Genomic DNA, 25910 nt, shown 5'->3' with positions numbered 1-25910 from the left:
CTGCTGTAACATCTCTTCGGGTGATTACAACCCCACCAAGAGGACATCTGAAGTATGAGAGTATGATTATAAAAAGATCATCACAGAACACACAGATTCTGTCTACTGTTCTCCACTATGTCTCTTTAATACAAGATGTTTTCATCAAATAGGAAGGTGTAATGCAATTTTGAGGCTCAAAAAATGGACATAAAAAAATCCCGGGCTTTCAAAAATGCCTGGATACCTTTCTGATCCACAGGACCAGAATTAAGGCAACATCAAAACAAACATAAAAAAATAGATCTCTCCATTCCCGCTGACAATTCAACGCACATTACTTCCTGGGATTTGCTGTTTACGAAGTTTGTTGAACATCTCCAGGTACTGAGTCATGGTGTCGACGCTGTCTGCTGGTGCGAAAAGCCCTTCAGGCTTTGCAGCAAACACAGACGGCAGTTCAGGGACGCTGGGGCCGAGAAACGACTGCATGAACTCCTTCACGAGATTCCAGCAGTCCCCTGGAACCACACAGGGACAGTACTCCACCTGAGGAAACACACCAACAGTTTATATACAGTCACAGTGGGTAAAATCTAATGTTTCTACTCTCACTAGTATGATCTACATACCTCTACTGATATCCCTCGTGCGCTGGAGCTCATTGTCACAGTACCAACTTTTATCAAGAAGTCACAGTAGCGGTATCTTGAACCACGACACTCCACCTTGTGGCCCTTGGCGTTTTGGAAGTGACTTTTCAGCTTCACCATGAGAACGTCAAAGTTTGCATCGGCTATGAGGCAGGGTCCGCCTTCGAACAGAGCCAGGCAGCTCAAGGGAGTTTCAGAGTTGTGCATCACATATAAGAGCTTGGTGGGCTGACCTGTAATGGATAGATAAGACTGACAGTCAGAGGTGTTACGTTTATTTAGTCAAGTACTGTGATTATGTACAGTACTGTTGCTTTACTGAGTGTTTCCACTTAAGATAATTTACTTTAACACAGCTTCTTAAAAGGGAAACATTGTGGTATTAAATTCCACTAATGTTTGGCTGATAGCTGTGAGTAGTTACCTTCATAGTTAATGATTTAGACGCAGAAATGTAAGAAAATCTTTAAAATATGAAGCACTGTTCAGCAGCATGTAGATATTTGTTAGAACAATAAGGTAATACAGTGTAGATCCAACTTTAAAGGGGACCTATTATGCTTTTCCTTATTTTCAGTCATATATATAATGTTACAATGTCGGATGTTCACACTAAACTTGGCCAAAGTGTCAAATAATGAGGTAACCTTAGAAAGAAATAATCCCTGTGAGCAAAAAGCACTGGCTTCACACTGTTCTGAACCTTCGGTTTCCAACTTTTTCTACTTTCAGCCCAAGCCAACGTCAGCTGCTTGTACTATTCCTCCCTGCGTGACTTCTAACTGTTCTGCTAAACAAATAGCTCCAAATTTCTCCATATATTGTTGTGTTGACCAGTCTGAAGGGGCTGCAAGCCAAGCTGCTGCTAACGTTTGCTCAGCTTTTTTCTCTGACAACTTGAGATCCAGACATTCAGCAGGTTTTTACCAGGAGCCGAATTCTCCGCAGATGTCTCCTCCTCTCCAAAACAAGTGTACATGGGAATTAAAACCGGTAAAAACACTCAATAAAGCAGTTTCATGTAAAAAAAAAATCAAAAAAAAAATCAGTGTCTCTCTGACGCTGTTCGGCTGACACAGGACGTCTGGGAGGGGCTGCCAGATTGTAAAGCCCTCTGAGGCAAATTTGTGATATTGCATTATATGAATAAAAGTTGACCTGAACTAATGATTATTGTCATTATTGATTCATCTTTTGTTTATTTTTTCCAATCAATCATTTAGTCTAGAAAATACTGAAAAACGTCCGTTAAAATTTCAGAGCCCTGGATGACATCTTAAAAATGCTTGTTTTGTTTGTCCAACTGTCAAAAACCCAAAGATACTGACTTTATATTGTTATAAAACAGTGAAAGGCAGTTATTACTCAGATGAGAGAAGCTGGACTCAGCCATTGATTAATCAGGTTGATTCATTTTTTGAGAAGAAAATTTCAATAAATATGAATATTTTCTGGTTTCCTTAGTCTTCTATGAATTTAAACTGAATATCTTTGGGTTGTGGACTGTTGGTCGTGGCAAAACATTGCGTGATCGACATTTTTTGACATTTTATGAACCAAACAACTATCGATCAATCGAGAAAATGATCAACAGGTGAATTGATCATGAAAACTATCTTTAGTTGCAGCCCTAGACACAGCTATCATTTTGCATTTTTTGTTTGATTAATTACCGTTGACAATTAATTTAATTGACTAATTGCTTCAGCACCAACTCTAGTATTAAAGATCCCCTAAAGACATGTATTCAGACATGCAAAAATACTCTGCTTGGAACAATAATATGTGTCTGATATGGTATATTACCATGTTAGAACCCATAAAATTGCGTCTACTCCTTCTCCCTCATTAAAATTTCCAGATTCTATAAATATGCAGTTTACCTGCAGGACACAAGATGTCTCCTACTTCACTGTAAAGTCTATTCTCGGTGTTTGTGCACTGGAGGCTTTTCCACATCACACTTGTTTAAGTTGAATATTGTGTGAAAACAGCCTTCTAGTGTCAAATTTTGAACATGCATCGTTCTGCCCAGTGAAGCTCAAACATTCAACTACAGGAACAAGAAGAAAAACACATTTTTGAGTGGAGGAAAATGTGCTGCCTTCTTATGTTTTTAGGATAAAACTGCTAAAATAAAAAAAGTAAAAAATTAAATATTACCGCTGACATTTCCTGTTGCATGGTATGTCTCACAGTCTACACAGAAGCTGCCCTGCTTCACCGCTCCCAGCTGCTCCAGTTTCTTGTGCAGCATGTCCACTGTCTGCTGCACACTCTTCCCCTCTGCCACAGGCACCTGGCACACACTACGGGACACACAGACAAAACACCATATCATGTTAGAAAACATCTAATCTGCAGTCAGGTGTTATCAGAGGCGTTTAATGCTCCTGCAGAGCATCGTGTGAATGAAACAAAGCGATGTACGGTGAGAAACATATGTACGGTGTTAGAGGAAGGGTGCTGAAAACGTGGCTATATGGGAATCATATAATGTTGCTAAAATTGTTATATTTTTTAAAATATATATATAGATAAAACCATAAGCATCTCACCAAGTGACCCCCATTGATGTTTTGCCTCCAGTTGCTTTCTTGGCTTTCAGTTGAATACATCCGGGTGAAAAATGGATCTTCCGGTAATGTTAAATATAAAATATAAACATATATTTAACATTTTAAACATTTCAAAGAGACATTCTTGGCAATTAATGATGATGTATATTGATATAGCCTTGATAATAAAACACTATCATGCCAATAAAGCTGCTAATTTTTTGCTAGCTTAAAAAAGTTCGGATGTTACGTGCTGACTTCAGCTACGTCACTTCCCTCGTACGGAAGAGCTGCACGTGTTGAGCAAGGGACTGTTTACAGTGTTTTAACAACTTGACTTTAGCTCGCACATGCCAACACCAAATACCAAGATTGTAGCCACAGCTTTCATCAAACTGCAGTGATGCCGAAAGTGAAAAAGTCCAAAGGAGGAGGAGAGAAGAGCGGAGCGACGGTGGCGCTGGCCGACCAGATCCTGCAGGCGGACACGGTCCGAGCCCGAGGCCGGGTGAAGAGCAGAGACAGCCGGGCAGAAAACGAGGACAAGTACGTAGACGAGCGTTTGTCACGGAAGATCTTACAACAGGCCCGGATTCAACAAGAGGAGCTTCAGACCGAGTATGGCCTGGCACCAGAGAAAAAGAAAACACCAGTCACTGTCCTTGGTACGACTTATTATTTAACTCTTAAACTGCACCCACAAAGTTGGAAATGTTTATATTCATCATATAGTACATATGAGTGTTTATTTATCCTTTTGGTATGGGGCTGTTTTTCAAAGGGCCCCTGTTATTAATCCCCCCATATTAATTTGCAGAATACCAGCACAACACTGACATAAGTGTAATGTTCACGTTATACATACATTTGGCTATTATATGTAGGTTTAATAACCTTTACCCTCTATGGACTGTGGCATAATTTCAATAATACAAATCAATTCCTATGTATCTTCTGAGATTTGGAAATTAATAACTTACTTATACTTATTCTCAGAAATTTGGTTTACTGACAGAAAAGTAGTAAATCAGGAATACTATATCCTAAACTACACTGTATACTATATATTCAAAGAACAGAAGTTGATCAAAGACCTTGACACATCTCACTGAGTATATGTGTTGAACATGCTTGGTTATGTAAAGCTACATTAAAAAATTCACTCAGTCGTGGTTTAACTACTTGGTAGATATCTTAAACAGTAGAGTGCTTCACAAACATCAGTGGTGCTGTTTGGTTTATTTATGCAAGCATCTTATTTGACTGTCTTTGTCTTGTAATGACATTTCAGGGTCTGAAACTCAGGACGCAGACTCCGACGAGGAGTGGCCAGCGCTGGGAGAAGCCGGAGCTGGTGATGGCGATGTCGAATGTGACACTGAAGTTGTCGTCGACCCTGACGACGAGAAGGCCATTGAGATGTTCATGAATAAGAACCCGCCAATGAGGCAAGATGCAGAATAATTCTGACTTTATCTTGAAACCAGCTGTAGTGATTGAACTTAAATGACAGAAATCATCAGCTCAGTTTCTGCTTTAGACGTCTGACTGTTTTCTCTTTGTGGTTCTTGTAGACGGACCTTAGCTGACATTATCATGGAGAAGATAACTGAGAAGCAGACTGAGGTAGGAACAGTGATGTCAGAGGTGTCGGGGGTTCCAATGCCCCAACTTGACCCAAGGATAGTAGAAGTGTACAAAGGTGTCAATAAGGTGAGTTGTCTTAAAATGAAACCCTTACATGCATCACACACCAACATATATACAGATGGGGACAAATTAAATGCTTCTAACTAGGGCATGAGCAGATGATGATTGCACTCATATCAGTAGTGCTCTGCAGAAATCAGTCACCGCTCTGCCCGTCACTGTCAGGCCTGACTGTAATTTTGAAGCACATTTAAATTATAATTGTAATTTTTGTTCTTTTGATTCAGGTTCTGTCAAAATATCGCAGTGGTAAGTTGCCAAAGGCTTTCAAAATCATCCCAGCGCTTTCAAACTGGGAGCAGGTGCTATATTTGACTGATCCGGAGACCTGGACTGCAGCTGCTATGTACCAAGCAACAAGGTGAGTCCCCAGCTGGATTGGTTCTCATTGACGATTTTACGCTGACAGAATAATTGTGTTTGCTGCAGATATTTCACCACGTTTCTTTTTTTGTTTGTTTTTTGTTATAGAATCTTCTCATCCAATCTGAAAGAACGAATGGCTCAGCGATTTTACAACCTGGTGCTGCTGCCTCGAGTACGGGATGATATTGCAGAGTATAAGCGACTCAACTTTCATCTCTACAGTGCCCTGAAGAAGGCTTTGTTCAAACCAGGAGCATGGTTCAAAGGTGAGACAGAAAGTTAACCTTTTCAAAGAAAGTTTAATTTTGCTCTACTTTTGAAAGTTGAGAAGATTTATGTTAATAAGTTTGTGGTAGATGCGCACATCCAAAAACTTTAAAACAGGTGCTGGACTGAAGAAACAATGTATAAAAGAGAAAAGAAAGTCGGCACACTGTAGCAGTTTAGGGGGAAATCCACAAGTGATGTTTCGAGCTCTGAAGAAGAGCATGTAGCTCGAAACGTCACTTGTGGATGTCCCATTAAACTGCATCTAAAGAAAGGGGAGCTACAGTGTGCAGACTTTCCTTTTTCTTTGTATAAGATTTATATTAATCTCATGTCTGTGTGTTGAGTACAAAGCTAGAGTTGGGACGTGTGTAGCTTAGCTTAGCATTAAGAAGCTGGAGGACAAAATCTACAGCCCTCGTTTTGTGAAACAATGCATTCCAAAGTTCAGCTGACGCTCATATGATGCTTCAGCGAGTGGATATAGAGTCAGTATGGAGAGTAGGATTGTTACAGCAACCAAGACCCATTTCCACGTACATAACGACATGTCAGTATTGTATTAAGACAGAAAACCCGAACCTATCATTTAATTGTTGAGGACTGAATACATTAGTGCCAGTCCTGTTTTCACCATATTCTCAATGATTCCACCAGTTGGATGGTAAATAATATCCCACCACCTCTGTGAAGTAAAATTGATCTTGAAAGCCTGATTGTACCACCAGTCATATCCCACTCACCTTCCTCTTTGTTGGTGAAATTAAATTATCTGTGGAAACATTGTGTTGGATTTCATAACCTAATATGCCTTGCAGCCCTTCATGTTAGCTATTACCAGTTATTGTTTCATTAAATGTCCAGTTAATGCGAGGCACAGCTGTGGTCACACATGACCCTTAGGAAAAAAAACTGGGTAAAGTAATGAAAGAGAGGATTTGACAGAAGAAGAAAACACAAGCTTTCTGGGACGCATCACATTTCTCATTTCAGTGCTAAATTTAGAAACGTTATTCTGAGGACATTGACAGAGGATTAGCCAGTGTCCACAGGGTAAATAACACCATTGGCTCTGGAAGCGCAGTAATTAACACACTCATATTTAATTGGGTCTTATAATGTTTCATATATGTAGAATTTGTTATGGCCAATGATTATCAAGGATATTTTTTTTCCCCATTTAATCCTGCCAGTCCTGTGTGATTGTCCCCATTTGACAGAACTGTTCTCCCCAAACATCCCATGACCCATATTATGAAAACTTCCAGTATGAGACACCACCACTAGGTGGCAGTGTTACTCACAAATACACTATACTGTGTACTACAGTGGTAGGCTAATAGTGGCCCATGGGCCGAATCTGGCCCTCCCAGCAAAAACATTTGGCCCCTGAAGAAAGCTGAACTTTTCACTTTCATAGTTCACACCAGAACTTTTGTTATTTTTTCCACAAATCTTCTATTGCATCTGTAGTCTGGTAGTGTAACACAGAGGAAACATTTTCATTTTTGCCAAATTTGTATTAGTATAAGTTGTTGTTCCTCACTTGTTCATGTGAAAAATGACATTTGTTGTTGGATATAGTCCCAAAAGAAACAGTGTCATATATCAATTATATTCTTAAATTAATTAATAGAAATTTAAAAAAACTAAATATTTGAAAAATACAGGACTGTGTTTTCACCCCCCCCCATTCAACAACAATGAAAAACTGGCCCACGGTTGAATGAAGTAGCTGACCCTTTGGTGTACTACATACAGTATTAACTGTTGAGCTAACTGACCATTAGGGAAATTACTTTTCCATCAATTATTACGGATACAGAAGAAAATTAAATATTTGATTAATAAAATTGATGAAGCATTAGAATTGATTTTATGTTTTTCATGTAATAAATCCACTGAAGACTCTGAAATAAAGCATTATATAATGGTTTTACCAAACAAAATCTATTTAGGATCTACTTGACCAACATGAAGGCATGATAAAGTACAACATTATACCTAATTAGCAGCCCACAATTAACTCAGTTTTATATGCAGTGTGTAACATAAGGTTCCATCTGGAACTACATCATGGTTAGTGTAGTAACTACTGTATTAAACTTCAAACACTTTTTTAAAATGTAGGCTAAAATGAAAGTTTGTTCCAGTTCAGTGAATGCATCCTGCTGTCATCTGCGTACATATCGATTCTTATTTGTACGCTTTTAAATCAGAGAATAGCTTGCTATGTCAAAATCCATTTACTGGTGAAAGGGAGTTTTATAGTTGTGAAAACAGTTGTGTAATGCGCTCTGTGGCTCAGGAGGAGCTTTGTCAAGTGTTGCTCACATGTCCTCACTAAGGTGTCTCAGTTTGGGCATGAAGACTACAAACTTTTAACAGAATGTGTGCATTACAAATTGGAAGCAGAGAGGGTTGAATGCAGCGTTCAGTAATATAAAAGTGATCATAATTTTCACTTTCTGGCTTGCAAATAGCATTCATGTCAGCAGCTGTAAGTTGTAATTAAGATTTTACTGCTCTGATATATCTGCCGCAGCAGTTTAAAATACAAACGTGCCAAACAAATAAAGTCCAACATTAAAAGTAATCCATTCGTTGTTAATGGGTAGTGTTGTATTGGCAAACTGCAATCATACAACTGTTGTAAACATGAGGATCTTTCTCATCTCTACCATCCATCCTGTATGATGTGAAAGTTTTATGGGAATTGTAGGATCTAATTTAAAATGAGGATATTTCGGTCTCTGTGTTAATTCTTTTTTTTTTTTTTTACCATTCTTATGTTAACCCGTCTCTGGTAGGTCTCCAAACTTTAATGAAACGTAGTACTCTTTTTAATATTTTGTGCTCTCTCTGTCACACAGGTATACTGATTCCCCTCTGTGAATCTGGAACGTGTACTCTCAGGGAAGCCATCATCATTGGAAGCATACTCACAAAGTGCTCAATCCCTGTGCTCCATTCCAGGTAAGGTTTCGTTTCACTGAGACACACCAGCGGACAGATGTCAACATCTTATTGTTAGATATAAGATTCAAGCCAGTTATCCTTCAAAACTTTATTTTATGTGGTACAGGCAAAGTACGGCATGGTGAAGGTTGCATAACGCGGATGGTTGTGTAACGTGCATGCTCAATCTTTCTTGTCTTTCAGCGCTGCGATGCTTAAGTTGGCAGAGATGGAGTATAACGGCGCCAACAGCATTTTCCTACGTCTCTTGCTTGACAAGAAATACGCCCTGCCTTTCCGTGTCCTGGATGCCTTGGTGGCTCACTTCCTGTCCTTCCGCAATGAAAAACGTGTGCTTCCTGTGCTGTGGCATCAGAGTTTACTCACCCTGGCTCAGCGCTACAAGGCTGACCTGGCATCCGAACAGAAGGCAGCACTGCTGGAGCTGCTCAAGATACAAACACACCCTCAGATCTCTGCAGAGATCCGCAGAGAACTGCAAAACTCAGAGTCGCGGGATATTGAAATTGGGCTCCCTGTTACAGTTGAAATGGACTGAGGATTCATTGTGGTCAGGAGCATCCTCCAACTCTGATGGAAATGTTCATGCTTTCTTTAGCATGTAGAAAATCTTGTTAATTCTTTCTTTATTATACCTGTCCTATGAAAGGTCAGTTTCCGAGATCACAGTGACTCATTACAGTGTCTCAGAGCCACAATTTTATTCGCTGCTCGGATTAGTTTGCACATTCAAACGTGCACATCAGTAGTGATGTGGCAGTTCGAATTTCATATTGTGAATCTCTGAGCTTTTTCCTGCAGTTTCAGTGCAGTGATTATATGGGAATACCATATAAAACTGGTATTTGTGTGTATTTGATGAAGAGCAACTGTTGTTTTGAAGCAACAATTTGAATTAAAAACAAACTAAATCTTTGAAAGTTGGATGGGGATCAGTTGTTTCTCTTCATTGCATGTTCACACCTTTTGAAGAGACACACAAGAAGGTAAAAACTGGGGCTGGCTATTTGGTTTGAGTTTCCAATATGTTCATGACATTAATGAGCAATGGCCAGTGTGGTTTTCATACATGGAGAATATTAATTTCACCTGCCTGGGTATCTTTGAAAAGGAAACAAATTCAGATGATGAACCATTAGGGCCATTTGTGACCTGTCAAGTAGACCAGAAAGGGTTTTTAACAAAGCTTTTCTGACAGTCTGTCAGTTGGTCAGTCCACCATTTCTGTATCTAAAAAACTATTACACGGTGGCCAGGAAATGTACAGACATTCACGGTCCCCAGGGGGATGAAGCCTATTCTGATTTTGGTGATTTATCTGTAGCATCACCAAGCAGGTCAAAGTTTTCACTTCTCCGGTGAAATATCTCAACATGGATGATGGATGGAGTGTCACGAACTTTGGTACAGGCATTATTCCCAGACACTGTAAGAACCCCCTCCTCCCCCGCTGCGCCACCATGATTTTGAATGTCTCGACAATTTGATGGATTGCCATGGAATATGGTACATTCATGTCCCTGTCCACATTATCCCTTAAAGCTCCACTCCAGACATGTTTTGAGACATATATAAATACTGTGCATCAAATATGGTTTCTGCACAGAAAAAGGACAATTCCCTCATTAAAATGTTTAAAATGAAAACAAGTCCTTCTACCTCATAAAATGGCTCCAAACTATTTGTGATGTCCAACCAAAGAGGCAAGAAGAAAAACACTTTTTTGAGTGAAGGGGGACTTAAACTTTAAATGTAGTGCCATCATCAGGTGACAAGTGAAAAGTCCAGGTTTACATTGGAATACTTTGGTTTATGACTAAATACCCACAAAACTAATGTAGCTCTGATTCCCACCAGCCCAGCTGTACGTAGTGTTTAGTTTAATTCTAGTAATTTTAGCATGCTAACATGCTGAATTAAGATGATGAAAATGATAAACATCATAGATATAGAAACTATATGATGATCTGTGATAAACATTACACCTAGCTTAGGTTTTTTTTTGTTTGTTAAACAGCTTTATTGAAACAGGTAATTATATACAAGAAGTTTGCAGCACTATGTGTGCTATGCGACTAGAGTCCACAATAACAAACACACCAGGGGGACTAAAGGTTGTAAAAAAAAAATAAAATAAAATAAATATCTTATACCGTAAAGCCTACAGTGGTTATACGTTTTAACGGCTCCTACTAGGATTAGCATCTAAGGCTAGTTAGCTCAGAGCACCGACGTGTCTTCCGTGTAGCAACTAACAGCTTCATAAAGCCGTTTAAAACGACTTTAAACGCGTATTTTTTTTTCTGTTGGGCCATATTGAAAATTATTGAAATTCGGCTTAAATGAAAATATGACGCCTTATAAATCTTGTATCTTATCTTATAAATGCAGTTTGTGAAGTTGTAGGACCGTTATCGGTTGGGAGCTAACGTTAGCTTAACGGTTCATTGATATTTTAAGGTGTTCTCCGGTGTATATGAACGGTTTAGACGTAGAAATGGTTGACTGCTTCTGCATTCAACTTAGCAGTTGAATAAATGGATCTTTATGCGAATGAAAAGGTTCAAAATCGAGCCAGAGATCAATATGCGGCTGAAACGCAGGGTGAAGTGTTTGTTCGGGCGGGCCGCGACCCTGCTGTCACCGGGGACCTGAGAGCACTACGCAACCTGACGGTACTGGAAAACACCAGCCAAGTGTCTCCCTCCTTTGATGCGGTGCAAACAGATATCCAGCCTTACATGAGGAGGATACTGGCAGTGTGGATGTTCCAGGTAGGCAGAATTAGCCAGGCCTGTCCCAAACTGAAAAAAAGCCAAATTTACAACGATAACTTGAAAATAAAAGAGACAGTCGGCTCTTCCACAGGTGTGCGAGGAGCAGAAATGTGAGGAGGAGGTATTTCCATTGGCGGTGCGTTACCTGGACTCTTACCTGAGCCGTTTTACCATTGAAAAGTCCAACCTTCAACTCTTGGGGGCTGTTTCCATGTTCCTAGCCTCCAAAATGAGAGAGACTGTCCCCCTGACTGCTAGCAAGCTGTGCATCTACACGGACCACTCCATTTCAGTCTCTGACATCCTGGTAAATCTCTTGTACATGACGTACACATGTTATTTGGGATAACAGAAGTGCAAAGATTTAAAAAGTGGAGTTTGTGGACTATCAGTCTATTGAGAGAGTCATGATTGTCTTTAGCAGAAAATATTCAACAACCTCTCTAATAACAACTCCCACACCCAGCTTTATTTCTCTATAAACAACTTCTACAACACACAACTTATTGATCTGTAAAATAGGGCTTTAAAGTGTGTTCAAGAAGCTCCTGAATCAGGCCTAACAATCACCAGGACCTGGTTTCCCCAAATAAAAAGATGTACAACACATTTCACTGAGATTAGATGGGTGTTAAGATGTTATAGGGGACCACATATTGTGAAATCAAGAGTTCAAAAGCTTTTTTTCTCTATTATAAATAGATAAAATCTGTATCCACGTAATAAAAACAACTTCTGTGACACTACTCCTGTAGTGGAGTTTTTGATGGTTTATTGGTTTAGAGGAATGTGTTTGTGTATTGTAGCAGTGGGAGGTAGCAGTGGTGTCCAGGTTAGACTGGTGTCTGGCCTCTGTGGTACCCTCTGATTTCCTGGAGCCAGTTCTTCACGCTCTCCCCTTTGTTCGACCAAACCACCTTCAAAACATGCGTAGGCATGTTCACTCCTACATTGCCCTGGCAGCCATAGGTAAGTTACACAACGATGGGAGGGTTTCTCCAAATACAATTCAGCAAGACACAGTTGGGAGTGGATAAAAAAATATTTTGTTTTCACCTATTTTCTTGTGTTAAATGATTTCTTTGGTCAGTTAAGGCCATTTTATTGTTTGAAGGCAATTAACACAGCTGTCGTATATCCTTTGCAGTTAAATAAAGTACATTTTTTTTGCTGGTTTAACAGCTAGTGAGCATTAAATGTAGCTGGTTACTGGTGACTCTCTACGTAACAATTGGCACAAAGCAGAGCCATAACTTTGATTACGATGTGTCAGCAGTTCATTTTGGAGACAGAGAGCTGAGTTTGTGTAATCCTGTATTGTCTGCTGTGAAAGACCTGCGTCCCTCTATTCAGCTGGCTGATTTCCCACGAATCTCTGTGATGCTGCCCGAGGCAACAGGTCGCAGGGATACAGTCAGTCAGGCCCTTTTAGACAAGCTATTTGACATTAAAACCCATAAAATTAAGACAATTCCCAGCTCCTGACGTTGTTCACACCATTCAAAAAGGTGTCTGAGCCGGAATTGAATGGCTGACTTTTTGTCTCAGCATTTCTCCTGCCTGAAGCTATTAGGATATCATATCAGATGATCATGTTTTGGAAATGTCTGGTGTTAAGCACTTGCCTTTGTCTAACAGGGTGTGTACACAATGGTAGCATATGTCTAATTACCTACCACCTTTCCCTTACTGACTTTCTCATTGTTGCAGTAGTCTTATGTGTAAAGTGCTTATGATAAATAGCAACTACTAGATGTGATTCTTTTTCATTTTTAGTGTAAGTAATCTATTTTTAATTTATTCCCAGACTGCAAGTTTTCAGTGTTCCTGCCCTCCACTGTTGCATGTGCCTGTGTGAGCATTGCTACGCAGAGGCTAAAGTTAGTGGACGACTCCTCTGATTCAGTGATGAAGTTTTTGGCCGACCTTCTAGCCATTGATCTGGTAAGGGTAATGTATAAGTGGCATTTTCAGACAAAGTAAAACCATAATATCACTTTTAACTTTTCCTTGTTGTGCGTATTTACTGGTGTGTTTGTGACTATTTTAGCAGTGCCCCGAACAATCAGTCTGAGGAAAAGTAGCAACTGTGAAATCCATTTTTGGAAGAGCAACACATGTAATATTGGTCAAGATCCACAGAAAAAGTCTGTCCATGACCAACTGATGACCTTATGATTGTTTTTCTTTTTCATCTGACCCTGAACAGAACTGTGTTCTCCTCTGCTATGAGCAGCTATGGACTGTGTTGGAGCTCAGCCTGCCCTCTTGTTTCCAGGCTAGCGTTTGCAGATCAGGGGAATGCAGCTCAGAGATCAGCTACACCCCGGCTGACATTCAGGATGTTGTATTGACACCGGTGACATCACCCGAGGAAATGAAGCTCTAATACTCAACACTCCTCCCTGCCATCAATTGTACATTGACAGCCAGGAGAGAACAAGAGGTAGCAGGCAAAAATACGCCATTTAATTTTAATGGCTCTTTGCATGTTGACTGAATGTTACTACAGTTTGAGAAATGATGCAAATTTTTCTTAAATATCACTCTGTTGCTGCACATTTTTAAGTATTTTGTAATGGCTAATGCAGCTTTGAAATATAACATTGTTGCTCTTGCTTCCCTTATTCTGTTACACTTAACTTTTTGTGATATTGACAGTTGATTTGCTTTGAATCCTAATAGCAATGTTGGCTAATTTTTTAATGTAATATCTTCTATTCACATGTACTCAAATACTGTGCAGGTATATGAATGAATTGAAAATGTAATATGAGCTTTACATATGGACAGTTCTAAGTTTTAATGGATGTTTGCATGCATGTTTAACATGGTAGTGAATTCCCTTGTGACTACATAGAATATCAATACTGTTAAACTACATAAAACATTGGCATGTAGGTCACTAACAACAAGAGGCAGCACTTGAGTACTTTGTTTTGTTTTTATTGATTTCCTCATCCCGCTAACAACAGCGTGGCAGATCACAAAGTCATTTAATGGATAAGCCAGTAAACTTTGGCACAGATAGTTTTAGCTGCAGTCAGATAATAAAAATATTCATAGAGCCTGCACACCTGCAACTTCTTCTGGGACAAGAGACACAAAAACTGTGATGAAATGCCCAAATTGCACATTAAATTACACCAAAATAAAACAAATACCATTTTAGACCTGTCTTCCCATAGGCTGACTGCATTTTTCCAGTTTGTCACACATAAATGATCAATTATCACCAGTGACTGAGTACAGCTCAATCCTTAATACGATCCCTTAGACTCCAGAAATGACAAAACTTCCAGTTGAAATTTAGAGAATTCTTAGTTTACTTTTACACACAAATACTGGCTTTAAATTCCTGATCAGCCTCATAAAGTAGTGTGCCAAAAAAAAAAAGTCACAATTAAATGAAATCATAATTAAATGAAAAAAACATTCTTTACATTCCAGTTTCTGAACAACAGCATGGTTTCAGCAGATTCTGGTTACTGACTTGTGCAACTGAAGTAACATGAAATCAATAAAATGATGAGTGCACAGTTTATTTATCAGCTCTCAGGTTTCGATGGTCTGATAAAGTGCTGTTCCAGGCGCCGGCTTGATGTTCTGATTCAATGCCAGCAGGACAATCTAATTCAGTAATCGCAGTGTGCAGCATGAAATTTCATACAGACACAAAAACATACTGATGTGCTTTTCTTCGACCACTGGGGGTATTCATAAAGCAAGATTTGCACATAAGCAAATAAGATATTTACAAAGCAAATGTTATTAAATCTAATACATTTAATTCTTGAATCTATTTTGCAAGTTTTGTTTTCCAGTGTTGAGTAACCAAGATCTTTATTCTACTTTATTTTTTTATATGTCTAACCTAATCTTGCTTTGGGAAATTATCGGCCCAGGTATCACACCTGAGCCTCATGACCAATTTCCAATATTCAGTTGAAAGTTGAAAGGTCTCACAGGAACGTGTGTGCCACATTGTACGCAGCATAGTTAGCTGAAGCTCACAATTTAGTTTCAAAACTCACTGATTTCTTAAATTGAGACCTTCAAAAACCATGAAGTGGCATAATGTGCCCCACCTTCCCTGTGAAACTGCCACCTGTGTTTGTGTACCAGTGTCGGCTTGGGAGCGAAAGCAGGTTCTACAAGTTGCTTTTGTTGTGAGTCAGTGTGTGTCATGATTATTATTTCAAGTCATTATCCAAACTTAGAGCAAGTCATTTCAAGGAAAAACAACACTTTAAAAAAAATGCTCTGAGAGCTGAAGTCCCTGTTACAAACAAATGTCCTCTTGGCACGTTTTGCTTGTGCTTAAATAAAGATAAACAAAAAAAGATCCAGAAACATTAGCAAAATTGCTCTTTGGTATCCATGAAATGTAATTCCTCCCCCACATCCTAAAATGCAGTAAAAGCTGTAGTACATGGTAAAAGAGAACCGATGCTAAAACTGAACCTATATGTTACTGATGTAATTAGATAAACATAATGTTGACAGATGATCAGCTTTCACAAAGCTAGAATCCAAAACAGCGATTAAGTCATAAACACTTCTCAAACTGCTCTGGTGAGAATAAATGACACTAACTGGATTAAAAAATATTTTGCAGTTATAATATAAGCAGATGTCTGTTTCCCAGTTTATCATCGCTGAAGCTATATGTTCTACAAACTGTTCATTTTTGACATTGCAGACCAGTGTTTTGGTTTTATGTTTTTGTATCAGCTACACTTTTGATAGTAAGTTCTCGTGTTGAAAACTGGAGCTCCTGATCGACCAACAGCAGCTCTCTTCTCCTGAGAATCTTTGAAATAGACATTTTCTAGTGCAGATACCGTTATAATTTTTCTAAAATACAAAGCCATCTGGCAATTATTAGCCTGTTTTACTCAAATTACAAGCTATTTAATAAACTAATTGAAGTAGGTATCATTTATCAAACGCGTTCTGAAGTACAATCCGATGTTTTACAAGAAGTCTCCTCCTTTTTGGTACAATTTGGTGCAGCTCCCGGACTTCGCCAAAATAATCATCACTACTTTGTGCTGGTAGTGTCACATAATGCACTTTGGCTATCATGACAAAATTGCAATCGTTTTAAGATACTCAATGAAAAACAGTTCAATATTCATTGTCCTTCACTAATCACTGGTCTTCAGCTTGCAGCGGAGCCCCGTATAATCATGGCCTGTTTGTAAGCCTCTGTTACATTATCACAGTCTGTGATAGAAAAGGCACTGTCAGCCACTCCAGACTCGTAGCAGTTCCAGGGTCTCAGCAACCCATCTCTAAGGATCCTGTCTTCTTGGATGTCCAGCAGGTTGTCAGCAGATACGCATCCTCTCATGCTAGCCTTGGCTGGTTTATCCATTTGTGTTGGTGGTCCTACACGGTCTGGTAGATCCAGTTGGTCAAAGGACTCTGAAGACAGAATGCTGTCCTCGCTGATGGCTCCGCTTGGTCTCGACCTGGTGCCACTGCGGGGCAAAGAAGCCGCCAGTTGGTCCAGAGAGCCAAACTCCTGTAGCCCACCTGAGGAGAACTTCCCGTTGCGCTTCAGGATGCCTTTCCTGTAGGTCGGTGCTGAAGGGCACTCTTTGGTTGGTGGAACCCAGCCGGAGTCACTGTTCTCAGGAGAGGAGGAGTAGTACCCGGACTCTTGCTCTGTGGGCTTCTTTAAGATACCTTTGCGAGGCAGCAATGCAGCTGAGGGGGCAGCATTGGCTGGTGTTGACAAACCCAAGACCTTCTGAGGTTCCGCTGAACTTACAGCTGGGGTTTCACTTATTACCTTCTGTTTCACGCTGTTGCGTCTCTTTAGAATACCCTTGGAAGGTCGAGTGTCCGTGCTCCCTTCATGAACGGTCTGGGAGACATTGTTCTCCTTTCGCGATCTTCGCAGAGAGCGCTGCCGCACTACTTCCCCGCCACCACCCTGCGAGCGGAGCAGGCAGCGCATCTTGGAGCCGTTCTCCAGTAAAGGCCTTGATGTACGGCGCAGCCAACTAGCGACGCTGGCCAGCCCTGCAGGGTGAGTTGTTGATGGAGAGGCTGGTGAGGAAGTCTGCTCTACTGGACTGCTCTTTGTCTCAGCCAGTAATGGCTGCTGGTAGCCCCAGTTAAGCCACCAGTGTCCCGCAATCTCCTCTATTGTAGCTCTGCGCTCAGGATTTACCATCAGCATCCAACGAATAAGCCCACATGCATCTGATAGAGAGCAACAGAAAAGAAAAACTCTGTTAATTTGTGTGTTCAACTAGGGAAAACAATACATTGTCATAAAATAAAGTGCAAAATATACACCAAAATAATCTTTCAGTCCCTTTGACGAAAACCTCAGCTGAAAGACTCACCAGAAGGGTTGTTGGGTTTCCGGTAGTTTCCGGTGCTAATCTGCTGGACCAGGATTTTGTGGTTGTTTCCGTCAAAAGGCATGGTGCCGTGAACCATAGTATAGAGCAGCACCCCGAGGGACCACGTGTCCACCTCGGGCCCTCGGTACGGCCGTCCATTTACAATCTCTGGGGAGGCATACAGAGGGCTGCCACAAAACGTTTGAAGATACTCGTCACCGTGGTAAAGGTTCGACAGGCCAAAGTCTGCGATCTGCAAGAACAAGAAGTAGACGTCAAGCTGAGCAATGTCAGAACTTTTGTTGCTTTTCTGTGTGTCACTACCCCTCGTCAATTTCTCATAACACATATTACTCTTTTTAAACATTTCTAATGACTGTAAGTCTTTGTGTAAATGCTCATTTCTGATTGTGTGGGACTTATACATACCTTAACATTGCCATTGCCATCTAGTAAAATATTCTCCAGTTTCAGGTCCCGGTGTACTATTCCGTTCTAAGAGAAAAGAAGAAGAATAAATTATTTGCATAACAATATTTCTTACAATGCTAACACGCCATTACACATCAGTTTACTGGAAGTTGTCTATATTATATAAAAGGATTAGTCATTACTGGGTCAGAACACATTCTTTTCCAAGTGAAGATTTTTTTCTGGTACGTCAGCTATGCTTCATTGTCCTCCGCTCTGTAGGGGGGCATGCCTTTGACTCAAGCAGAGTTTGAACTTGGTTTGCCTTCAGAAATGCAGGTCAACTGCTTCTTACATATGGGCACTTATTGTAGCAACAGACACATCCTTTTTAGGTTGTGTAGCATTTATTTATTGTAAAGATGCAGCCATGGAGGAACTTTTGCCTGTAATATTTTAAAATTCATCACCGTGTAAAATATAACCTGTGACATAAGAATTTATATGGCCTCTTCCTGATTGCATATGACACGGAAAATACAATATTTACTTAGACATCAGGATTCAATAAAAGTGAAAAAAGACAGATGGTTAACAGAGGGCAATTCCCTCTGTAAATACTGTCCTGCCAATATTTATAAATGCTGTGCAGCTACAGTAAAATATAGTGTGCTCTAAATGTTTGTAATTACAGTTCTGAACTACAGCAACAACTGATTGTGTGTGTTTGCAGAGCCCTTCTGTCCCATCACACACTCATTAGAGTGTGAGACCATGCGTGTGTGTGTGTGTGTTGGGATGGCTGGCCTTTAGCCCTGACGCTGGCTCTCTACAGACCAAATGTTCATTCCCTTCTGCATCGTTCTCACAGCCTCCCTGTTCAAATCAGCGGGCTGACACTGAATAATGCCCATTATGTAACTTTGGGGGTGCCGGTGCCCTGGAAAAAAACAACGAGCCAAGCAGCCAGTCTGAGTGGAGCTCTGCGTCATTAGGTTTGACGTAGTAGCCATGGGTGAAGATCTGACAGGGTCTTATATACTCTATTCTGTTTTCATGCATTACTTATGAATTAAGACATAATATCAATTTCCCCTAGATTATACTTTCTGTAAACATCTTTATATGTTCTGTAAGACCGCATTAGATTGAGAAAAACTGCCTTACCTGATGGCAGTAGTGCACAGCTGATACAATCTGTCTGAAGAAGTGCCTGGCCTCCCGTTCAGAGATGTTCCTTTTGTCACAGATGTAGTCATACAGGTCCCCCCGGCTGGCGTACTCCATCACAATCACGATTTTGTCCTTGTTTTCAAATACTGAAAGAGAAAACAAACAGCATTTACTTGTTTTTGAAATCCAAATTTTTTTTGTCTTAAAACATGCGACTCCAAGCATTTAAATGGGATACAGTACACACATATGTAACATGTTGTTAATTTAAAGCATATTTCTGTTTTCCATCTTCTTGTACAACCTCTAGATCGCACTCGTTCGGATAAACAAGGACCCATGATAATTGTACAGCAAAACAAACAAACAAAGGTGGACAACACTGAGCGATGACCATCTCATCAGGCGTGAAGGCGCATTGGAAGCCACGAGGCCCTGCACATTACGCCACAGCGCTGACAGGGTTCAGCTTTGGTATCGGTGCTTATGTAACCTGTAACCACAAAGACTTGCGTGACCAAACTCTCTGAATTCAAACAGAGACTGATTGAGAGATGTCCTTCTTCCAGGGATCACGTTTCAATCTGCATGTGGCTCAGAGATTCAACTCCGAAAGTCAAACAACAAAGCTACGCTTGAATATACACACACACAAAAAAAAACCACACACACCCTACAATCACTAAATGTGTTTGTGTGTACTGTACCTTCATATATGGTGATGATGTGCGGGTGACAGAGTGAGGACATGATCTCAATTTCTCTGCGAATATGAACCAGGTCTTGCTCATCCTTGATCTTCTCCTTTCTGATGGACTTTATGGCAACCTTGGAAAAAAAAAAAAGGAAGAATATTTGACTTCTTTATTTTTCAGAATTATTTGAAAAGTGAGAGCTGAATTCTACTTTAACGACAAATTAAACATCAACACAGTGGTCAGCAGCTTTAATAAGAAATGCCTTCCATATAAGGATCGTCCTGTTGTGAGAAGAACAATGGGCAGTGAACTGAAAACTCTGCTGTGTTGTTTCAGACGAGGCAGAGGGAATGCCGGGTCAAGTACTGTCTGCTGTAAAGAAATCTATTGTCTGCTGTTATGTCTGCGAGAGCCACAGAATAAGGACATTTAAATCTGAATAGTATCTGTCCGTGTCTGTGTTCGTAGACCTATCACATACATGTCTGTATGTTGCGTTTATTTGGAGCTCAGATGCCTGAGATTCCTCTGCACGCTGAGTGCGTCAGCCGTCTACCCCAAGGTGGAGGGGTGTCATGGGGCACCGGGGGGCACTGGTAGCGGAGTGTCCTCGTTTCCTCTCGCTCGTAACCTTCAAGGCTATATACTTGAGGGGGGGGGAAATGAGTAAAGCAGCGACTTCTCATATCAGTTTCAACACACGACCCGTCTCGCATCATGAGTCACCGTCTGGTCTTGGTGCTCCTCGGTGTTCAAAACCACACTGACCTTTTTTTCCTGAATCTGGGAGCTGAGGTTTCCTGCGTTTGTTTGCAAAGCTGTCAGACAGGGCTGAAGTCACACTCATGATGAGTTAACACCCCTGTGAGGTTATCTGCGTGTGTGTGTGCGGTCTTTGTTGCTGTCAGTTTGCACGCAATAAGCACTGAGAGGTTGAAATCTTTGATATTTCACACTCAGGTCTTGTACAAACACACTAAAAGAATAATTTTGCGCTACAAAAAACAAAAATCACAAAAAACTCACCATTCATCAGTGAAAAAGAGTGTTTAATTGGGGCGTCATGCAAACCTACTTCAATCTATACTGAACGCCCCCCACCTAAATGGGTTATGTAATCAAACTTATGCACTCAGACAATGAGAACAGCTATAGTGGCACAGCGCACGCAAGATGAAGCCACCCTTTATGTTGTGTCACTCCCTGTGTCAAATCACATATCTTTGCCCTTTACGCTGCCAATACAAAGGTAGGCAGATTAAAAACAAAGCAAATTAATCGTCTACTCTATATATTATATCTATGCAAACTGATATTTAAGCCATATTTGTTGCAATTGTGCTAATCTGTATTTTGACAGTTGAACACGGGGGGTTTGAGGAACGCGGATCAGGGAGCTGCCTGGAGGGATGAATCCCAGACACCAACTCATATCCTATAAAAGCACGCCGCAGCAGCGGCGGCGGCGGCAGCAGCGGCAGCAAGTCATGCAAGACGATGCGAGAGCAGAGACGGGTGTGTAGACAAGGCTGAACATGCATCTCTACCTGTTGACTGCAGGTACTGAAGGGAAATTCCTGTTTCTTCCTTGACTTGTGAGTGCTTTCACTCTCAACAAACACAATCTTTTCACAGAGAGCATTTCTGGTAAACATGACTTGGCTGCTGAACCAGACTTAACAACAATGGCAGTTCACTTCTAGGGCCAAGTATTTTTCTTTTGTTTGTTTTTTTTTTTAAGCAGTGACAGAACCTGAAACTACTGAACCACCAAAGTGGAAAAAGCATTTACATCCTTGCTTTTTGTTTTTGGTAATTTTCCTACAATTTACATTTCCTGGATAAATGTTTGATACATTAAGATATAGAAAAAAAAGTCCTCTAGCAGAATGCAAATTATCAAGTGTACAACACAGTTTGTACAGCAGCCCTGAAATGAATCCTACCTTCATTAAGTTTATATCGTTTTTAAGAGTAGTGTTGATTCATAATTAAGGTCATTTTGGAGGTGTTGAATTGTATTGCTTTAAACTGAAATGTCTTTCTACAATTTTGTCAACCAATAGCACCATAATCCACTTGTAGCTGTTTAGAAATAGAAAAGCTTGAATGTCTAATTTTTTTTTTGTTTTTTTTTTAAATCACAAGTTCTGACTGGGATAGACTTGCTAACTCCTCTATGTCCCCTTATCTCTGGCTTATCTCTGTCCAGTCTACAGTATTTATACGTTAAATACTTCCTATTTCCCCTTAGGTCATGGAGAACTGGAATCCACCTGAAAGGCAAGTTGCATTTTCCCCCCCTGACTTCATCAGAAACACATAATGAAAGCTACTCAACTTTCCCGTGTTAAACTCTCCCCACGGGACAAATTCACTCTGTATTGCCAACGAAACGCCTTTTCCTTGATGAATAAAATAGGGAAGTGATTAAATGAATGTCTGAAATTGATAATATTGATAATAAACGAACCTTTTGTGTGCAGTGACAGGTTTACAGGGATCATTTTCAATCATTCATTATGTCAGAGTCTTTATAGGATGATCTCGATCACACACATTGCTTTTGTTGGCAAGCCATCTTTCTTTTTTTTTTAAATACACCACAAATTACCACTTAAGATATTGTGTTTGCCTCAGCGATGCAGAAACTGATATAATGATGTGGAAATGCTTGCACAATTTTATTTTACTTCACACACCAGACCAAGACTGTGTAGTTGTGCCAAACCTTTTAACCAACAGAGCATTATCCACACATTTCATAGTGCTCAGTGACAAGAAATGTTTAGATTAATACATACTGTAGATGGATTTTTTAAAGGCTTATTCTGTGCTCTTATGAAATACACAGACTGGACATAGAGTTCAAAAAACACTGGGAAAAATGAGTGCAAGCCCCCCCTCTAGAGCAAACAGAGAACTCTTAGGCAAACTTCATCAGCAAATACACTGGACCATTTTAGTGTTTGGCAATTCAGCAATATGGGTCACACGTTTAACAGACTGTTGAGTAGTTTTACCCAAATTAAAATCCAAATGTAGACGTCCTTTGTGCAGACGGTGCCTCTAAAAATAGTACAAACAACAGGTGGCCAACAGGACAGTAGAACAAACAGACCTTAATACTGGCTGCAGATGTGGGCATCGTTGATTAAGGCATTACAGTTGGTTTAAATGGTAAAATGGTGATAAGTGAAGATAAAAACCTACCAGTCTACCGGATCTTTCCTTGGCTTTCTTCACTTTGCCGTATGTTCCTTTCCCGAGAGTCTCCAGAAACTCGTACCTGTGCTTCAGGTTGTGTTTGTGGTGGTGTCTCTTCACGGCTTGTTTTTTCACGGGCACCTGGGACGGAGCTTTCCCGACATTTTCATCGGGTAAAACTCCCCCGACAGGCGGCCTAAAGTTTGACGAGAGACGGGCAACACTCACGCCGTCCATCCTGACAAAAACGCTGATGTATTTCTTTCGGTTTATCAACGGACGCAGGTGTTGTTGCTAAACTGCATTCCTCCGTCTGGAGCTTCTCTCGTTGTCGGTGAAAGTTGCTTTTAAGTTACTCAGGTAAAAAATCAGATAAAGATGTAAATGAGCTGCCCCAAGTCCAATTGTGAGGCAGATAACTAAAACTAAATGCTGGAGACAGAGACCGAAACATCTGACCTCACCGCGGAGAGTAGCCTATCTTTCTGTCTCGCAGTGCTGGCACCTACTAGCAGCAGGTACATAGCATGCTGGGAGAAGCGGAGCTCCGCCTGTAGCTGGATGGCAAAGTTTTTGTTTTCCTAGGATGGCGAAGTCATGACCCGCCCTACTCTGCCACTGATTGGCTAATAGTCGTTGCCTACGTTGGTTGGATTGGTTAGAACTAGGGTAAGAATATCAGGATAAGCCAATCAGAGGCAGAATAGGGCGGGTCATGACTTCGCCATCCTAGAAAAAAATATCGCTAGCCGCCGGACACGTCAAATAGTCGAGGGGCGTTTCAGGTACACAGAGGAGCCTTTGATTGTCAACGCCGGGCGGTGCCGGTGAAAACACAGATTGAGGTCAGTTTATGTGTTCAAATGTGTAGTTCTCTCCTGGTGTTTTTATTACTGTTTAAATGCATCTATTTTTTATTGAAAAAAAAATCTTGCATTTTTTGAAGCCTCAAAACAAATTGAAACAGATTAAACAATGTTCAAAGGTCCCCTCCTGACGCATTTTAAGACATAAAAATACTGAATAATATTTTTTTCTGATATGGTTTTCCAAAAAAAAAAAACCCAACAAAAAACCCCCACACATCTTAAACTCACATTTAAGGTGAGCACAGGGAAAGTTTCCACTTTCTGCAGATAAATGTCCTCTAGTGTCAAACTCTTCACAAACATCATTCTACACAGTGGAGCTCGTGCAGTCAAGTGAAGTAACAATAAGCAAAACACATTTTTGAATGGAGGGTAACTTTAAGTTCAATGGTGCTTCAAGTTTTTGTTATAAACTGTGTAACAGTAGTTGCAGCAGCGGAATTCAGTGAAATAAATAGCTGTATTAGTAGCTGTATAGTATACTAGTAGTAGAAGGCTATGTCAAAACACAAAATGCAGATCACTCAGCTGGTGGGCGACTGCTGCTACAACCGGTGTGTGCAGATAAGTAGAGCGAACGCACCAAGTGAACTGTGATACAAACTCTGAACTTCTATATAAAGCCGTGCAATATGGGCTGTACCTTTAACATGAAATATTTTGCACAAAACAAATATATACTTCCGAATTAATTAAAATAAAGCATGAATTTAATTGATTATATACATTAATGATACGTGAGTATTGTGGCCGTTTCCCCCGAATCATCCACTTGAGAAAAAAAAAATCCAAATACTGATGAATGAGCCGGTGATTCCATTTCCAACATAACCTACAGTATATCCATCCATAGCTGATTAAGACTGACTGTAAAATCACATATTTAACTCACACAGCTCTTCAAGAGGCAGTCTGCTTTGATTTCCTCGATTCCACAAAGATACTACATTTCAAATCTTAGCTGACTTCATGGAGATAAAATACATGTTTGTGGTTAATAAACTATTCAATCAACTTGACTTAGTCTGTGGTGAACTGAAATGAATGAATTATAGGAAAGAGCATGGATTGGATTGGTAGTGTCGTTACAGCTGTTGGCCACTAGAGATCAGCATGCAGTCACCAGCTGCAACAATTTAGGTTGACTGATCTGAACCATTGACTTTAAGAAGTAAATCTTTGACAGTGGCTCTGTTAAACATCTTTGTACTTAATACTAATAATATGAAAACAACAACAAAACAGTCAGGACAGGATGAGCTGACATCCTGATTTCAGGAACACTCAGATCTCACACCTTAAGCCAACTGGTGCATGGCCAAATTCTGTCTTAATTGACCTCCTAACCCTTTGTATTTGCCTCTCAGCTGTCTGAGCAGCGTGTCAGTGTTTCTTCACCCATGTATGCAGAGGAAATTGTAATTGTAATCAGAGATCGGAAGGAAATGCACACAATCTTGAAAGAATAAGACTTAGGAAAGATTAGCATGTAGACAAGAACAAAGATTATTATAAGAAAAATTGTTGAATGTAGGGAACATAAATAAATACTGATCACTGTGTACCTGCACAGGAAACACATTTACATATAAACATTATAAATCACAAAGATTTGTCACTAATAGTGTTTTATATGTCAAATATTTTATATTTATGAAATCAAAGTCTAGAAGCTTTTCTAGACTATCAAAAAGTGGGACATTCAAGATGTTGCTGATGTCATCCTGCCAGAAGAGTGGTTTACTGGGAGCATGGGGTCCTTACATCATGCCCAAAACTGGTTATCTCTTTTTTTTTTTTACCTTTTTCATAGCCTCTTTATCTAACAAAAGTTTGTCATATAGATTGATATATGAGAAAAAATGTGTATTTTATATTAAACCAAGAAGTGCTGAAATGTA

General features: G+C 40.1%; 4 protein-coding genes across 7 annotated transcripts; 2 read left to right on the top strand and 2 right to left on the bottom strand.

The window, feature by feature from the left end:
- Positions 1-96: 96 nt before the first annotated feature.
- Positions 97-11536, bottom strand: med20 (mediator complex subunit 20). Of its 2 annotated transcripts, none has more exons than XM_067587332.1 (4): positions 11447-11536; positions 2796-2941; positions 612-865; positions 97-528 (listed from the first exon to the last, which is right to left on the bottom strand). In XM_067587332.1, the coding sequence occupies exons 1-4, from the start codon at positions 11461-11463 to the stop codon at positions 307-309; spliced, it is 639 nt and encodes a 212-aa protein (XP_067443433.1). In that variant the 5' UTR covers positions 11464-11536; the 3' UTR covers positions 97-306. The 2 variants fall into 2 exon arrangements, with proteins under 2 accessions (XP_067443433.1, XP_067443434.1); XM_067587333.1 differs by lacking the exon at positions 11447-11536 and adding an exon at positions 3191-3355.
- On the top strand, positions 3464-9436 carry bysl (bystin-like). The gene is made up of 7 exons (XM_067587329.1): positions 3464-3855; positions 4482-4638; positions 4765-4903; positions 5128-5261; positions 5372-5532; positions 8407-8509; positions 8696-9436. The coding sequence occupies exons 1-7, from the start codon at positions 3594-3596 to the stop codon at positions 9048-9050; spliced, it is 1311 nt and encodes a 436-aa protein (XP_067443430.1). The 5' UTR covers positions 3464-3593; the 3' UTR covers positions 9051-9436.
- Positions 10409-22354, top strand: ccnd3 (cyclin D3). 3 transcript variants are annotated; one of them, XR_010928158.1, is made up of 7 exons: positions 10409-11286; positions 11366-11596; positions 12096-12258; positions 13097-13233; positions 13499-13735; positions 21294-21528; positions 22188-22354. XR_010928158.1 is itself a non-coding variant. In XM_067587330.1 (5 exons), the coding sequence occupies exons 1-5, from the start codon at positions 11050-11052 to the stop codon at positions 13676-13678; spliced, it is 948 nt and encodes a 315-aa protein (XP_067443431.1). In that variant the 5' UTR covers positions 10410-11049; the 3' UTR covers positions 13679-14204. The 3 variants fall into 3 exon arrangements, 1 of the variants encoding a protein (XP_067443431.1); XR_010928157.1 differs by having other exon boundaries at positions 21294-21493; positions 22188-22353; XM_067587330.1 differs by lacking the exons at positions 21294-21528; positions 22188-22354 and having other exon boundaries at positions 10410-11286; positions 13499-14204.
- Positions 14215-23702, bottom strand: nuak2 (NUAK family, SNF1-like kinase, 2). Its single transcript, XM_067587328.1, has 6 exons — positions 23147-23702; positions 19943-20063; positions 19230-19381; positions 18081-18146; positions 17652-17904; positions 14215-17505 (listed from the first exon to the last, which is right to left on the bottom strand). The coding sequence occupies exons 1-6, from the start codon at positions 23375-23377 to the stop codon at positions 16454-16456; spliced, it is 1875 nt and encodes a 624-aa protein (XP_067443429.1). The 5' UTR covers positions 23378-23702; the 3' UTR covers positions 14215-16453.
- Positions 23703-25910: the final 2208 nt, after the last annotated feature.

This window comes from Thunnus thynnus, chromosome 4, assembly GCF_963924715.1.
Source record: "Thunnus thynnus chromosome 4, fThuThy2.1, whole genome shotgun sequence".
NCBI lineage: Eukaryota > Metazoa > Chordata > Actinopteri > Scombriformes > Scombridae > Thunnus > Thunnus thynnus.
This window is presented reverse-complemented; position numbering and strand designations above follow the sequence as displayed.

What these genes read in the sequence shown, in the direction of transcription:
- ccnd3 (XM_067587330.1), top strand. Translation starts at nt 11,050, where the DNA reads ATGGATCTTTATGCGAATGAAAAGGTTCAAAATCGAGCCAGAGATCAA. An exon ending in TTTCAGTCTCTGACATCCTG is followed by an intron (nt 11,597 to 12,095) that starts GTAAATCTCTTG and finishes TGTGTATTGTAG; the next exon opens with CAGTGGGAGGTAGCAGTGGT. An exon ending in ACCTTCTAGCCATTGATCTG is followed by an intron (nt 13,234 to 13,498) that starts GTAAGGGTAATG and finishes GACCCTGAACAG; the next exon opens with AACTGTGTTCTCCTCTGCTA.
- med20 (XM_067587332.1), bottom strand. An exon ending in TGCAACAGGAAATGTCAGCG is followed by an intron (nt 866 to 2,795) that starts GTAATATTTAAT and finishes TATCCATTACAG; the next exon opens with GTCAGCCCACCAAGCTCTTA. An exon ending in CACGAGGGATATCAGTAGAG is followed by an intron (nt 529 to 611) that starts GTATGTAGATCA and finishes GTGTTTCCTCAG; the next exon opens with GTGGAGTACTGTCCCTGTGT.
- bysl (XM_067587329.1), top strand. Translation starts at nt 3,594, where the DNA reads ATGCCGAAAGTGAAAAAGTCCAAAGGAGGAGGAGAGAAGAGCGGAGCG. An exon ending in TGTACAAAGGTGTCAATAAG is followed by an intron (nt 4,904 to 5,127) that starts GTGAGTTGTCTT and finishes CTTTTGATTCAG; the next exon opens with GTTCTGTCAAAATATCGCAG. An exon ending in ACCAGGAGCATGGTTCAAAG is followed by an intron (nt 5,533 to 8,406) that starts GTGAGACAGAAA and finishes TCTGTCACACAG; the next exon opens with GTATACTGATTCCCCTCTGT.
- nuak2 (XM_067587328.1), bottom strand. Translation starts at nt 23,377, where the DNA reads ATGGACGGCGTGAGTGTTGCCCGTCTCTCGTCAAACTTTAGGCCGCCT. An exon ending in AGGAAAGATCCGGTAGACTG is followed by an intron (nt 20,064 to 23,146) that starts GTAGGTTTTTAT and finishes TTTTTTTCCAAG; the next exon opens with GTTGCCATAAAGTCCATCAG. An exon ending in ATGGCAATGGCAATGTTAAG is followed by an intron (nt 17,905 to 18,080) that starts GTATGTATAAGT and finishes TTGTTCTTGCAG; the next exon opens with ATCGCAGACTTTGGCCTGTC.